The sequence below is a fragment of the Triturus cristatus genome, chromosome 10, assembly GCF_964204655.1.
Source record: "Triturus cristatus chromosome 10, aTriCri1.1, whole genome shotgun sequence".
In the NCBI taxonomy this organism is placed as follows: domain Eukaryota; kingdom Metazoa; phylum Chordata; class Amphibia; order Caudata; family Salamandridae; genus Triturus; species Triturus cristatus.
The window spans coordinates 526647027-526664120 of NC_140593.1; the positions used below are offsets into that span (position 1 = coordinate 526647027).

Below are 17094 nucleotides of genomic sequence, written 5' to 3' on the forward strand. Positions count from 1 at the left end.
TCTGGATGGAACACAGAAATCCTCCTGTGGATGATTCCACACTTAACAAAGAAGTCATTCATTTCTTTGCTAACAAACTGAGGTCCATTATCAGTTACAATTTCTTTCGGAATTCCTTCTCTACAAAATATCTCATCTAAGAACTCAATCACACTATGAGAAGTAACCTCCTTGACCATCTTGACCTCAGGCCATTTTGAAAAATAATCAATAAGTACAATTCCAAACGATTCGTTCTTGGGTAAAATGTTAAATGGACCAATGATCTCTAAACCGAGTTTACGCCAAGGACCATTTGGAAATTCAACAGGGTGAGGTTCCGAGCGTAGAGCAACAGCAGATTTGTCACTATCCGCACATTGAACACATGAACGAACAAAATGATCAACATGATTATCAATGCCTGGCCACCAAAATGATTCCTTGACACGTCTCCTGGTAAAAGATATTCCCAAATGCCCTTCATGAGCAATTTTAAGAATAATATTTCTAAGGGAGAACGGTGGAATAAATTTGTCTCCTCTTAAAATCAAACCATTTTCAACAGCCAGTTCATCCTGCACCTTAAAGAAACCCATCATCTCTCCTGATAACTTCCTTTGTTCTGGCCAACCTTGCAATAAATACTTCTTGACATTAGGCAACTCTATGTCCTTTCCCATTTCGGTGAACCAAACATCCTCTTGTAAGAAAGAATGCTGACCGAACACGGAATTAACATCACCCATGGTGAAAGCCACTTCGCATTCCTCATCTCTGCTGGTATCTGGAAATTCTGTAGGAGAGATCAACCTAGACATACAATCAGCATGTACATTGGCTTTGCCCTGAATGTACTCAATCTGAAATTGAAAAGACTGTAACCTGGAAGCTAGTCTAGCCAGACGTGCGGACATGGTTCGCCCCCCACCAGGTGACATTAAAAAAACAAGAGGTTTGTGGTCCGTTTTAATGACAAATTTTGTACCCCACAAAAACGTTCTAAAGTGTTCAGATCCCCAAACGCAGGCTAACAACTCTCTCTCAATGACAGAATAGTGTTTTTCAGCATCTCTCAAAGCCCTTGAAGCATAGGCTACAATCCACTCTCTCCCATTGTCTCTCTGTAAAAGAACAAACAAAAATAAATAAATAACCAGGCTGGTTCGATTGCAAATGTATCCCGCTCGTCGCCAGTGTTAGAAAAGCATAATCCATGCAAGGAAGACAGAAGTCGGTAAATGAAGATAGAGCGTGAGTTTAATAACACGTCTATACTCAGCAAGTTACAGGTCAAGAATGTCAACCACCCTTCCACCCGTCGCATGCCCAACCTTCCACCCTTTTTGAAACTACACATTCTTCACATGACACGAGCTAACCACGAGCTTAGATAAAGATCCACGCTCGTGACAGCTCGCGCTATCTTACATTGTGTTCCCAACACTTTCGCTGGGACTAATCTGTTGATGGCAGTTACAACTTCTGTCTCTGTAAACAGATCATAGTTGGCCAGAATGGGGTCTATTGGAGCAATGAGGAAAGGTGTACTCAAGGTTTCGTAATCTATGCCCGAATAGAGGTTCGAAAAATGAGCGAACCATTCATGGTTTGCAATGTGGTTAGAAATTATGTCAATATTTTTTTCAGTGAACGCCTTGGGTTTTGTAATTAACTTTGTGCACTGCTTGTGGCACACATAGAAGTTGGTGTTTGATTATAGCCGGAGGATGCTGGATGCAGAGAATGGTGTTTGGCCAAACTCTGTACCGGTGCCTTAAGAATGCATAGGCGTCTGATGTGTTTATTCGACCAAGTGTAAAGCCATTAGAGAAACTGGGCATACCTACTAAGGGGTCCGATAATAAGCCCCCTTGGATCAAAAATACATCGGGCTAAACAGTTTTGACTGAAAATAACCAAGGAAGAAACAAAACAGATCACCGAAAAATGTTTATTTTTCAAGCACAATTACATACTTCCTCGAGTGTTATGTTTTCAAGATGATAAAGATCAATATTTAAAAGCGCATGAAGTTTTGGAAGAAAATCAGGTACTACTAAATGTGTTAATTCGATGGGTACTTGCCACAAGCTTGTAGGTGTTGATTCTGTATGGTCAAAAGACTTTTCAAGACTGTAGCTTTTGAACAGAGTAAGCATTTAATACTAAAACAGAAATTACACGGAGTACGAGGATGAAAGCATCGAAGTAGCATTCCTAAATTACTTCAACTGTGATCACCAGCATGCTGAAACTGTAGGAATTTTTATTGTCCCCCCCCCCCCCCCCACCTTTTTTTTAAAATTACAAACTCAACCAGAAGGTATCCAAGCGCTTTACAGGCGCACCAGTTGCACTACAGATGCACACATTCATTTTTGGTAGGCACGGTGGGATTAAGTGGTTTGCCCAGAATCACAGGATGTTGAGCGTCCTTGAGTGACTCGAACCTGGTTTCCCAGCTACGAGGTCGACCGCTCTAGCCGTTGGGCCATATCCTTCACATAGATGGGTACAATAAATCCTGTTAGTTCCATTCATGCTTTTTTCAATTGGTTAGTTCAATAACCCTTGTACTTATGGTTTGTTCCATAGTTGTGCACTGGGCTGAGTGTTGTCTTCCCTTTTAGATGTCTGCTGATACCATTCAGGAGTCTCTCTCCTTAAAAACACTATCTTTGGGTGTGAGGCGCATTCTGTCATGTTCCGGGAGCTGTGCTGAGCACACAAGAAGGTAGTGGTGCAACAAAGGGACAAGGTGGCATTGGCGTGAGAAGGCAGAGGTGGAACATCCATGGAAGTAGAACAGTTGGAGCAAATGGGATGAATGAGCAGGAGTAAATGAAGCCTTAGGTAGAACAGATATAAGGCAGGAAACGTGGAGTGAGCAGAGGGAGATGGCATGTGACGCAAGCAGAGAAGGAGTTTGTGAGGAACTGGATGTTGATCAAGCAAGGTAGGTGTTTTAAGTAGAAAGATGGAGATAGAAGAAAGGTCAGGAGGTGTGCTGAGCAGGGGAAGAAAGATGAGCAAGAATGAGAGGACGGATGGAGTGGTTGAGAGAGGATTTATGTTTTTATTTTAAAGAGGGTTTCCTGGCATTGTAAAAATAACAAAAGTAGCCTGGGAACCAAACCAGACATCTGTGCGAGGGGAAACTGTTGAAAAAGCACACGGATCCACGTCGATGTGATAATTGAAACCATAACTTTATTTGTTCGGCAGGACATGAGGACACAGTTTAGTCAATCACATGAATGCCGGTAAACAACACTCCACCTGTGTATATTTATCCCCCCCACATGTTTCAAACCATAACCCGCGTGCCAGGAATGGTGTGCCCACCGCACTTGACCACACCGAGACATGAGCATGAGGAAATCTCGCCGCTGTATCCCAACGTAAATGCTCCAGTTTGTGCCACAACATGACATTAGTGTGTCACACTCGTGCACACATACGCCCTGCAATGTATATGCAACAGAAACCGTTCCACAGCTTAACCAGCTCGTTTTTCAGACCCTTCCTGAACTTAAGTAAGAAAAAGACGGATTCTTGGGGTTCAGTGATTTGGCCCTGGAGACTAAGAAAAGGGACCAATTAGAGGAGTGCAGGGCCTCATTTGACTGTCTGCAGCACTTGCCACAGAAACTTAGATGCCTAGACTGCACAGGGTTTTCAGCAGCATAGCTATGTGTACTCATGGCATAACCTTGAACTGACCTCTGTCATTGGGGAGTTAGCAGTGAGATCTAAATACAGGGGAGATATGATCTATCTGACTTGGGAAATGATTTAGGCGGGCATATTTTAAGCAGTCTTGTGGCGGTGAAAGAGTTTTACCAGACACAGAATTAGTACATTCCACTCTTGACTGTATCAATGCATTGATCACTATGATTTATATGTGGCATTTGGTGATATGGGATTCTATTTTAATGATTCTCAGCCACGTGAAGCAGGTATTAGCAGTCTTTGGTACTTGTGTTTTCACACACAAATTAGAGTATATGTAGGTTCCTAGATTATGAACTGTATTGGCAGCCTGGAACATTTTGGTTTATGCCAACAGCCATGGAAAGCAGGACTTCTGTTTTTGTTAAAACAAATTAGACCCCCACAACCTGCTAATGGTCCAGCGTTTTGCCAAACTTTCTAGGTCCTCCTGAACATCACAGGTGCCTGTCTGCAGTGATAAAACAAAGATTAGCTGCCATGTATTTTCTGTCATTCTCTTGCCACTGCATGATGGAATAGTTTGGCCAAGGGGCGCATTTACAGATTGCAAAGTGCATTGAAGTACGAGTGTAAAATAGACCTATGCGTGATCCCTACACATCAGTTATTTTATTTTGGAGGCAGGAGGATGAAGGACAGCAGTATCCATCCCCAAAACCACCATTATCAACCAGTCTTCATAGATCATATAGAACTGGTAAGTCCAGTACCATGGTGCTGTGCCAGGGACAGAAGCCATCCTGAAAAGGGTAGAGAAGTCCATTCTCTCCAGGTTTTTTTACTCTGCATAAATGCATGTATTTCTAGCAACTGTCCAAAACAAGGCAGTAACCTGAGGGTGAAAATAACCCTTGTGTTATTTCCAGGGAAGGCTATTGAAGCAGTAGTTTAACCGCAGCCAACTTCTAATCACTAGTGACAATGCCTTAAGTAAGCAAACTGTTGGAGTGGGATGAGTAGCCCTGTGAGAGCGATGGACACATGAGGTAAAGAGAACATGGGGTAGGTGTTGAGCAGGCAAGGGCGAATGTGGAAAGATGACATATCGGAACTGAAGCCATGAAATGATCACTCATCAAGGGTAGTCTTTTGAGGCAAAGTGGAAAGTGCAAATAAAGAGCAGAGGAGAAAGTGTGGTGATGAAATGAGGAAGGTTGCCACCATTGCCAGTGTTAATCACTAGTGCTTTTATTTTAACTTTATAAAGATTTTGTAGTATACTCGGATTTGAATTAAAGTAGCTTTGTCATAGGCTCCTTTATCAATCAGCTTAGTGTGCAACTTATCTAGACTTTGGCATGTACCTAATGCAATTTATGCATGACAAGCACTTAGGGACACCTTTCTGCCTTTACTACTCAGCATTTTTCTTAGATGCCTTTTTAATTGGCTGTCCATGTGATTATGACCTGTGGAGTCATTCACAAGGGTTGAAACGTCAAACATTTTCAATCTGTTAATGAGGTTTAGGGTATAGGAAAAGACTTACCTGTGAGATATAAGTAAGACTTTGTTAGATTTCTGTATTGAGCATTTGCAAGGAGCACTGCGTCTGCCAGTGCTCAAATTATTTATTTCTTGTTCACCAAACTTTTAGGTTTGTGTTTTCGTTTGCACCAGTCCTTGTATTTGTGAAACCATTCACCATTGTTAGTGTTTTATTCGGTGTTAACTAATTCTTATTTGTTAATTTATCCAGGGGAAAGAACCATTTTCTCTATTAGCATTTCTCCAAAAATGTGCGAAACTTCTTGCCCAGTGAAAGCCGTAATGGCAACTTCAGAATGTCTGCTGGTCACTAGAATAACTATAGCCTTGCTAAGAAATGTCAGCACTTTTAAAAGCAGAGCAACCTCCCATGTGCATTACTGATAGTGTGCCGGGATGTGTGGGTTCTACCTTTTTTTTAGTTGTGGGAGTTTTTAATCTTCTGGGTTTTTCATCTCTGAGCTTGAAGTTTGTGAACCAGGCCAGTTATTTAAAATAAAATTACGCTCTCCAGTGCAGCCCTTGGTATTAGGGGACTTGCCTGACTCTTGGTGACGCCACCTTCGGGGGCCCGGGGGATTAGGTGGTTGGGTCTTTTATTGCTGATGCCCCATATTCTGACGTACTGTGGCACTGCAGATTGTGCAGTAAGTAAACTCTTTCTACATTTAGTGCTAAGGGTAGGGAGTTTTGAGACCTCAAAGGTTTCTCACAGAGTTAGCACTGAAAGCAGGGCTTAAGCATTTGAGCATCCTTCACTACCCACACGGGTCTGTTCACTCTTGTCCTACCATTAAAGAGTTCTCATAGTGTTACATTTTGGAAAACAAAATCAGTCAGCCGCCTATTTATTGATAGAAACACACTGTCCCTGCTCAGGTCACTTGGCTGCTTTTTACCTGCAACTGGAGTGCATGTGGAGAAAGGTGGGGCTTGCCCGTGAAGCCTGCCAGCCGCAGCAACATGAGCATGCCTCCATGCGGTTCTTGCAACTGTGGAGATGGGAGGTCCTACCTGTGTTGATCGGGGAGGTCCTACCTGTGTTGATCGTGGAGGTTGCATCTCCGGTTGGCATCACTCGCGCCCAGATGGCTCTATTACAGATGCAACAGTGCAGACCCTCCACCTCATAGGTCCTTCAACAGCTATAACCACTTACTGCAGAATCAGCACAAGATTGTCTTTTCCTGCTGGTGGTTGCAACATCATGGTCACTTTCCCAGGCTGTCTGTTTCACAAACTTGCAATATTTGTCCAGGAATCTTGCAGAGGCCAGGATACCTACTTCTAGATTAGGCAGTGCCAGGCAGACTGAGTTGCTCATTTGTATTATTTCAATGTGTTTTATTTATATTAAGCTGAAATTTGAAGTCTTCTCTGTTAATCTACACTCCACATAATCAGATTCATAAAACTATTGTAAGTGAATCAAAGAGGCTCCGTAGGAAATTAAATGTATTTATTCTTCAAGTAAGGACGAACGAAACCCGACCACCTCAGCCGGGGAAACTGCTTCTGCTCAACTGCTGAATCGCAGAACCCTGGGCTCGAGACATAGAATACAAGCATGTCCATGAGCCCACCAGGGCGCACATTCCTATTGCCCTTGACTGCGTCTTGATGACACACCTCCAGAGGACCATCCAGCTGATTCTTGAGCAATCGAGTGGGAATACTTTTTGTACCAGGTTGCCTACCCCTCATTAGTTCAAAAGGAGATTTTACCATTCCTTGATGCACCATGGTGCGGTAGGCCCACAACATTACTTTAATTTCATGTTGTACGGAAGAATTTGCTGCTAATGCCAATTGCATCGTGCCCTTCACTAGAGTCAGCCAAAACTGCTGAAAGTGTTTAGCCCAGCCGGGTTGGAATTATCACCGGCTGAGCGACGACAAAGATTATCCTCCTTATACAGCCCTGAGGAAGTCACGGAATTATTTTCCATATGCGACAAAACACGTGTCGGCTGGTTTCCCCCTTTTCGTTGGCTCTATGGAAAAAAAGAGTTAAAGACTGAGCAATATCCGACCCATCAGAAGATTTTTTTTTTTTTCATTGTTTCCACTAGGTTTTGAGGTCTTGTCATTACTTACATACTTTTTGACTACTTTTATGTGTGCCTAGGATTCCGCTTTAAGTTGATCGGAGTTGTGATCCTTGGCATTCAGACCATAAATCAGAATGTCATCCTGAAAGAATACCACTCGATCAATTCCCTTCAAAATTTCCGCAATAATCCGCTGGAAAACACTGGCAACAGAACACAGACCAAAAGGGAGTCTGTTGAATTGATATGTGCCTTCAGTTGTTATGAAGGAGGTATACTTTTTAGAATCAGGGTGAAGTTTGATTTGATGATACACACTAATCTATCTATGATGACACCCTTGTTTAGACTTCTCAAGTCCACACAAAAACAAAGAGAGCCATCTTGTTTTTGAGTAATAGCCACCGGAGATCACCACTCTGCAGCCTCCACAGTCTGAAAGATGTTTTCATCAAGCATTTGTTTGATAATGTCTTTGACTTGAGCCCTTGCAGCTAAGGTTATCCTTCTTGCAACATGCTTGACATGCACAGTATCCTTTCTCAGTCTTATTTTATGGTGAAAACCAACAGCCTCCCACAGAACAGTATCAAAAACTTTAGCATGTACACGTAAAATACTTTGAATATCGTCATCAATGCACATTACCGGTTGCTCAGCCCTGGGATCCACTCTAATGTTGAGGTCATACTGGTGAAGCCACCCTAAAATTGCCGGACCCTCCAGAGCAACATAAACTTTGCCTTCTGTTGACCTGGCTCCAAAAGCAATGTGTGCTTCCAAGTAGCCCAGACCACCAATATTGGCACCCTGGTAACCCCTCAAAATGACATCTGGGGGTATCAATTTGACATCTTTCCAAAGAGAGTCTCATAAAGATGTGGGAATTATGGTGTAAAATGAACCAGTATCCACCATTAAAAATAACGCTAATTGTGAAGTCAGCCTTGGGACGAATCCTTCTCCTACCCATATCAGTAGATACACCCCCTTCGTCCTTGACAACCATAACTTTGACTTTGTTATCCTCCTCATCATCTACCACTGCTACTCTCTTACCTGTGACCTTACACATACGTGCATAATGAATGCCCCCTTTTCCCACACTTGAGACACTCCTTACCAATTGCAAAGTGTTAAGAACGGTCCTCTCCAAACACCAGATGGACTCAGGTAAGAGAAACAGCAATTCTTTATTGAGTTAAGTTATCCTGCATGGAAAGCGATGCTCACCCTAGGCCAGCCAGTTATCAACTGCCTAGCTCAGAATCTACCACTCCTAGGTCGAACGTGGAATGCACTGAACACAGCGCTCCACACTCCACGCTGGGAGGTTCCTTAACATAACATGCCTAGGAGAAGATTACAACACATCCTCTTCTCTTACACAAATAGATGAAAACAAAAACTGAAGAAGATAACTGAAAGTAAGAATGTGAAGATTAGAAAATGATAAAAGAAAGAATGAAAGAAGTATGAGAGAAAGAATGAACGAAGTACATAACATTCAGATATATATTTTTTTAAATTACATGGTACAAGTAATGCAACAATTACTTAACACTTTGGAGAAGAACTCAAAGATACACTTAAACCTAAATTACGAACCATCAGTCACATATGTAATCTCTCAAATAACCTGGAGGATGGCGACCTCTCACATGCCTCACTTCTCTTGCAACCGGAACTATTGATTCAGCCCCATCCAAAGAGACAGAGGCATCACCACCCCCTTGTCTTCCCACATGAGTGGAACCACTGTCAAGAGAACTGTTCAACAAATCAGGGTCAGACATAGATAGGAAAGTGTTGCTACAATCAGTGACTTGACCTTCCTTCCTGACATTGCCACTAACGCTACCCTTCTGGTACAGTGCCACAAGTCTATAATTCCACTTGTCTCCATTGTCCAAAACCACACCATAAGGTAAGGTGTGTTTGACCTTGTAAGGACCTAAAAACTTTGAAGACCGAGCACCTGGTCTACCACTGCGTACTTTTACCAAATCACCAGAGGAAATATGTTTCTCAGATTTCTTCTCCGTGCACCCCCCATGCTGAGAAGAGGAGGATGAACTGGGTGCGGAATCCTTCAACACAATCTCTTTAAACCATGTGGGAACCAGTTTGGTGTTGGGAAGTCTACCACGCATCAATTCAAACGGTGTCTTGCCTGTCACTCCATGCGCACTCGAGCGATACGCCCACAGCATTTCAGACACTAACCAATCAACTCCATTTCCGCTAGACAGGGCCATCTGAATGGTACCTTTAACAAGACGGTTCGCCCTCTCAACCATTCCATTGCCTTGCGGATTATAAAGAGAGGTGCGAACATGTTTGATGCCAAAGGACCCCAAAAATTTCTGCATCTCATCGGACGTCAGCTGAGTACCATTGTCCGTTATCAAAATTGAGGGTATACCTTCCTCCCTACATATTTCCTTTAAGACGTTGATGGTGGTTGATGTGGTGATATCTTTCAGGAACTTAACTATCAACCACTTCGAATGGACATCAACCACTACCAAGCCAAAACGTAAACTCTCCTTTAATTCATTCATGGGGTCCAATAAAGTCTGAGCAAATGCTATGCCGTGGTTGACCTGGATCTGTTATGTGTCCTACGGAGGCTTGGACACCCACTTTCAAACGTTTGTCACTCTCCTTACAAACTTCACAGTGGGCCACTACAGAATCTACATCTGAGTCCATACCGGGCCACCACCAATTCACTCTCAATCTTTTTTTTGTTCTTGTTTGGCCCAGATGCCCTTCGTGAGCCAAGCTGATTAGGTTATGTCTTAACGCCACAGGTGGAATAAACAATTCCCCTCGCATGATTACTACATCCCCACATACAGACAACTCATCCAGGATCTTTACATAAGGTCTAGTGGAGTGAGAGACTGAGCTCTCTCTTCTACCACCTAAGAGAATCAAGCGTTTTAGTTCTAACATAGAATTATCTGATGACATTTCCCTTATCCAATCTGCCTTTGTAATGGCTTGAGATTCAACCACACTCAATACATCTTGTACTGATGCTACAGCCCCTTCACTTTGTTTCTTTAAAACAGCAGTTTTATCAACAGTCTCCCAATCAAGAGATAATCTCGATAAGCAGTCGGCTTGTACATTTCTCCAACCTTGACTGTAAACCACATCATAGCAATACTCTTGAAGGCGAGAGGCTAATCTAGCCAGCCTTGCCGAACATTTATTTGTACCCCCTGGTAACAGCACCTTGATGAGAGGTTTGTGATCTGATTTGAGTGTGAATCTGGAACCCCATAAATAGGTTCTAAAGTATTCACACCCCCAGGCAGCCGCCAAAGTTTCACGTTCTATCACCGAATAATTTTTCTCGGAATCCGTCAATGTTCTGGATGCAAATGCCACCGTTTTCTCATGGCCATTATGTAATTGAGCCAAAACTGCTCCAAGACCTGTGGCACTGGCATCTACAGTGAGTACTGATTGGCGTTCATAGCAACAGTTTTGGTCGAAAAATTCTTAACGAACTTTGAGTAATACTCTATTAGTCCTAAGAAGGACCTCAGCTTATCCTTATCCGAGGGAATAGGGGCCAAGCGAATAGCATCCAACAAATTTTGTTTGGGTTTTACTCCCTGGTCCGAAATTTCATACCCTAGGTAGTCCACCTTATCCACAAAGATTTTGCATTTCTCACGTCTGAGAGTTAAACCAGAGTGTCTTATTTTGAGTAAAGCTTCTCTAAGTGTATGATTATGTTGATCAAGAGTGTCCCCAAAAATAAGGATGTCACCTTGAAAAAAGACAATGTTATTAACATCCTTAAACAGTACATTCATCACTCTCTGAAAAATGCTGGCAGCCGAACAAAGGCCAAACGGCATCCTAGTACACTGAAAAATACCATCCATGGTGATAAAGGCTGTGAGTGGCTTGGACTCATTATGTAACTTGATTTGATGATACGCATTTTTTAGATCTAATTTCGAAAAAAACTTACCCCCACTCAAAGCCAGAATCAACTCATTGATGTTCGGTAGAGGAAAGGTGTCTACGACTACATTTTGGTTAAGTGACCTAAGGTCAATGCAGAATCTAAATTTTCCGTCTGATTTTTCAGTGATGACGACCGGAGAAACCCACATGGAGCTCTCCACAGGTTCTATTACCCCCGAAGAAACCATATCTTTCAACATATCCTTAACTGCTTCCCTGGCCACTAAGGGTGTCCTGCGCACCTTGTGTTGAACAGGAATAGCATTGGATTTCAGAATAATTTTATGTACATAACCTTTAAAGCAGCCTAATTCCTCTCTGAATACATCCTTCACCTCTTCTAAAATTTTCCCTAGAGATGGGTTGTCAATCACCATCGCCTGAGTGGGAGCTCTGGGATTAACTATGATCGAAAGATCATATTGGTGCATCCACCCTAAAATAGGTGGTCCCTCTGTGGCAACATATACTTTTCCTTTTTATGGATCTACCCTCAAATTCTATTGTGGAGTTCATGTATCCCAACAAATTTATTGTTTCACCTTGGTAACCGCCAGGATTAATATCTTTGGGTAATAGCTCAACATTTGCCCATGACATATCAAATATGTCTTATGGTATGATCGTGTACATGGACCCACAGTCTACCATTAATTGCACTTGTTTCCCATTTATCAGAAAGTCTGCTTTAGGTCTATTCTTCCTACCTATATGATCATCGACACTTAGAATATTGTCAGCAGGATCATCCACACTTAAAATTTTATCCACTTGCTGAATGAGTGTACTGACTACGCACGAAGGATCTGTGTCATGAGAAAAATTGTTAGAATTACCATCAATTGTGGCCACTCTCTGTTTAAACGATTGCTTACACATATTTGCAAAGTGGCCCTTACGTCCACATTTCTTGCAACCTTTCCCTATTGCCGGGCATCTAGTATAATCCGCATTATGGAATGAACTACCACATCTGTAACACAATCTGATTTGTTGTCTACCTCTTTGTGGCATTTTACCTGACCTAAACACAGCTGCAACATCTGAATCTTCTCTAGACACACTCGTAACACTATCTGAAATGTTTTCTTGTTTTTTCTTTAGCTCTCGCATACAGTATTGAGACTGTTCAAGAACTTTCGCAATGTCAATGGCATCTTTCAACTAGGGATTCTTTGCAGCCCAAAGACGTTCCTGTGTTTTCTTGCATTTACATTGCACTATCAACTGATCACGAACAAGTTCATCAGTCATTGCACCAAATTTGCACTTTAGGGAAAGTTCACGAAGTTTGGATACAAAGTCATCAACTGATTGATTCTCTTCTTGTCTATGCGTGTAGAAGTGATAACGATTCATGACTATATTGACTTCTTTGGCAAACCTTGTTTCAAGACGCTTCTTAGCTTCCACATACACATCCTCAATAGCGTTCCCATTGGGTAAAGTAGCAGGTGGAAGGTATTTAAAAATACGTTGACCCTCTTTGCCCAAATTATTTAACAAAAGTGCTCTTTTCCTTGCTGCACTAAACTTGGAACCATCAAGAGCATCAATGTAATTTTCAAACATGGGTAGCCAATCTTCCCATTCAATAGATAAAGGTCCTGACGATGCTAGAAAGACGGGAGGTGAAAGGATTGAGCTCTGTGCTTCCATCGCCACTGTGACTGGGTGAAATCAATGTAAATACTTGATCAGTCACAAGATAGAAGGGCTCCGAGCACATGCACACCGCACTGTTAAAAATAAAGAAAGCGCTAAATTTTAAGCTGTCAGAAGATTATTAAGGCAATGTGTACCTTGCAATGTGATCTTTGACTGTGCGTTGAACGATCGGGTGCCAAGTCCGTGTAAAGGTCATAAATCGGTGCCTAAAATATTGTAAATGAATCAAAGCGGCTCCGTAGCAAATTAGAGTATTTATTCTTCAAGTAAGGACTAACGAAACCTGACCACAGCAGATGGGGAAACCGCCTCTGCTCAACTGCCGAATTGCGGAACACTGGGCTCGAGACATAGAACACAAGCATGTCCACGAGCCCAGAGGGTACCGCAAGCCCGGCAGGCCTAGCAAAACTGCACAGAGGCTGAAGATATAACATAACAAAAACATCATAGAGATTTAGAAAGCCAATTACTTTGAATTGTTATTTGAAGCAAAATAACCACTTTTTTTGGGCTACGGCTTCGTAGTCCCAACTGATGCCTTAATTAGCCCCTCCACTGGATACAACCTTTTTTAGGTCTCGCCTGACCCAGCGCATGCGTTGGTCTGGCGAGACTTATTGAGAGGGCTCCAAAAAGTGCTACCAGGCCAGCCTAGAGCTACAGTGCATGTGCGCGGGCGCGCGCGCCGCACTTTACCGAGATTACTTTCACTTTCGCGGCCGCACGGCCTCTTTGATGTTTGATCACGATTGCGATCACTTTCACTTTTGAGGCCGCACGGCCGCTTGGCATTGCCAATAGGTCTCGCTTTTGGGACCTTATAAGTATTTAGTTATGCAACTGTTGCATAGCTAAACAGTTATAAGGTCCCAAAGGCGAGACCTATTGGCTATGCCAATGCTTGTTTTTTTTGTATTAATCAAAAGCCTAGACTTAACATGTGTTGGAGTACATTTGTTTGGGTGGGGGTATAGGAGACGTTGAGGCTTAGTGAAGATAATTAACCAGCAAATTTGTGAAAAAAATAACAATCTGCAACAATTGCTCCTCATAAACTATGTTAAGTTCTGTTATGACTGTGCAGCCATTACATTTTGGGAGACTTTTTTTTAGTCTTTTCCGCTCGTGTTATTTGTCCACTCTGTTATGCATAGTGATGGATTCATTCTACTCTCATTCAGATAGTTTTTTCTTGTTAATCCCATTCACTAGGTTCTGCTGAATATAACGGCAGTGTCTTGCTGAATCACAAACGCCACAAAAGTGCAGGGAAAGTGATTATGGGACACGACACCACAGCTTTTTTAACTCCTGCCGAATATGCCGTTGGATTTTGGTTCCTAGATTGCTAATCTGTTTAATGATAATCCTGTGATTCCTTTTATTGGCCCGTACATGAGAAATAGAATAGGTGTAGTTTTGAAATGATATGCATCGCAGTGCAATCACTTTTTCACCTACTAATCCTACCCTGTGCTGTAATTATTTTACTGTTATCCACCCACCGGTGTAGTCTCCCCAGTTACACTTCCTCTTGGGTTTTCTGTACTACTCAAGCTGAATTCTGTTATCGCAGCTCTCCCCGTTTCCATTCCTAATCTCCTCACCCCCACTTTTATTTTTAACCTCTCCACAAGGCGAAATATGTTACTAAGTTGTTACTTTGGAACCCCCAACCTGCTTGTATCCTTGCTACCTCTACCCTGCAGTTCCCCCTTGTATATTCCTTGGCCTACTCTCCCTTTCTGCTGTTGCGCCTATTTTGTGCCTTGACCCTATTTGTACAGTCCTCAGATGCTTTGCAAATTAAGTTCCAGCTTTATAAATTAAATAAGTACATGCATACTATTCGGAAGGTAATAGGGTTGCTGCTATCGCTGAAGGGTGATATTGATGAACGCTATGCTAACTGCTATTCAATTTGTTATTGTTTAACAGCTTTTCGCAAACAATGAGCTGGTCTTTTGTTTTTTTAAATTTATTTAGGTGATTCAGCTGCTGAAAACCGGAAAAGCTAAGGAGGTTTCCTACAATGCACTTGCAACTCATATCATCGCAGAAGATGGGGATAATCCTGAGGTTGGAGAAGCTCGTGAGGTGTTTGATCTTCCTGTTGTAAAAGTAAGTGTATTATGATATGGATTTATATTTATGATTTGACCTAGAACCTTTATTAGGGGTCTGCCCCAATGGTGCCGCATAGCAGTGTCATTTATGTGAAACATTAGATTATCGCAGAAAATAAGAGCCAAGGGAGAAGGTGTAGGTAAAACCGTAGATTTTCTAACTATCCGGCAATGCAGCCATTACTCAACTGCCTCTAATCCCAGTAAACACCCAGCATTAGATAAAACATGCCCACCCCTTACTCACCCTGACCTATCCGCTCCTCCACTGGCTTTAGATGTACGGCAGATCCTCCCCCCCACTCCACCAGCCCCATAGAAATGCTAAACCCATTTGGCTTCACTCTGCAACTAAGGACACACTTGTCTGCCTTATGTTCACCTCCTCTCCAGGCTGCCAGACGCTCACACCTGCCCATCCCCTCCTCAGCCGCCTAGCAGGCACATCCCTAACTTCTCCCTGGAGCACTGATTGGTAACTACCAATTCGCCTGCAGCAACAGTAGCTCATCAGGATTTTGTTGACATCCTGAACCAGAATGTCCGCTGATCCCAGGAAGAAAATTTAAAATATAATCTTGAGTGCTGAGTGTATGTTTGTGTGTGTGTTTGCCAACTCCGCTGCCTATACTAAAGGAAAATGTAGGCCCTGGCATAATGGTAGTAACTCTTGGCAATATGCTGGAGTCCATGGCATGCTACTGATCCTGGCCATTGTTTATAAGACGTTTTGTTATTGCTTAAAAGAAGGTTTAACATTTTTTTATCGTAGATTATATATTGTCTGCTTTAATGTGTGACGCGTTCCAAAGCTTTTTTCCGTTAATATTGAATACTTAGTCATTTTAGATTTCAATATTTGGTGGACTATAACAAGGATGTTGTTTCAAAAAACTGTTCATTAAATCCAACCTTTGGACACACAACTGAATATTTTCAATTCACAGCTATGATCTGCATTTGACCGTTGTGAAGTAATGCATATTTTATGTTCCTTTCTGCCAATATTTTTTATTCTTTAATTGGAACTGTTTGCTTGCTTCATCAACCATTATGCACAGTACTTTGGGATCAAATTGCCTTTTTAGTGTGAAGCACAATGTTTTTGTCAATCATACTTCATTTTCTGTGCCTATTACTGACTATTTTGTTTTTGTTTACACCATAAACAATTATTTTGCAGCCTTCGTGGGTAATTCTATCAGTTCGATGTGGAGTTCGTTTGCCGTATCCTTTGTTCCTGTTTGTAACTGAAATGCTTTACTAATGGAGTTGTACAGAATGAGAAGGGTTTTGCTGGTATTTTCTGGTACTGAATTTGCTGTGTGCCCTGTGATGAAAGTATTGTATCCACCCTAAAGTTCAATGTGATTGCCACACCATCTGATGTTCTGCTTTTAAAACCACTTGCACCACCATTATTTTCTATTTTGATTTCCCATTTTCTAGTAGATTTGCCTGTTTCATTTTAATCATGCAGACAGTTGTTGGGCTGCAACACACAGTTTTTCTGGGGTTACATTTGGAGATGGGTACATGTACAGACACTAACAAAATGTTACCTTCCACGGGGGCATAGGGTTGTTTTGAGCTGAAATTGTGTCACCGGAACTGTGAAACAGAATGTTTAACTTGCTTGCACTAGCAACATTTAGGCATGACTTCAGATACAGAAAGACCGTACATTGAACCGATATCTCGCTTCCCTTTTGTACGTGTCGGCAAACCTCTCATACAGTTTCTCATGTGGACGATCCCCACCGCGCTTTCAAAACATCTGTTGGACAAGAGATAAAACAGCTTCTCTTCTGATAGAACATGCCTGTCACGGGCAATATATGGCACTAGACATGAGTCATATAATCCCTTATAACCACATTGTTTGGTAAATTCATGATCAGATTCTGTATGTTTGGGTGTATTTCACAAATTGAAGTGGTATAAAAACTCATATTTCACAGGAATCATGAAATGTGCTTTTTCGTTATAATGTCACAGCCCCTAAACCACTGAGATGTACCTTTGTCAGTGCTGCTGAGTATGCA

The 17094-nt window shown here is 42.1% G+C and overlaps 1 protein-coding gene across 4 annotated transcripts in view; it reads left to right on the top strand.

Annotated features, from left to right (window-relative positions):
- PAXIP1 (PAX interacting protein 1) overlaps positions 1 to 17094 on the top strand; it is a 167951-nt gene that overhangs the window by 34559 nt on the left and 116298 nt on the right. For all 4 annotated transcript variants that reach the window (XR_014970139.1, XM_085631990.1, XM_085631989.1 and 1 more), the window contains exons 2-3: positions 14910 to 15044; positions 16233 to 16276. Coding sequence is in view for 3 of the 4 variants with exons in the window: in XM_085631990.1 (XP_085488116.1) it covers positions 14910 to 15044; positions 16233 to 16276 (179 nt within the window). In the remaining variant the exon portion in view is untranslated. The remainder of the gene's footprint in view (positions 1 to 14909; positions 15045 to 16232; positions 16277 to 17094) is intronic.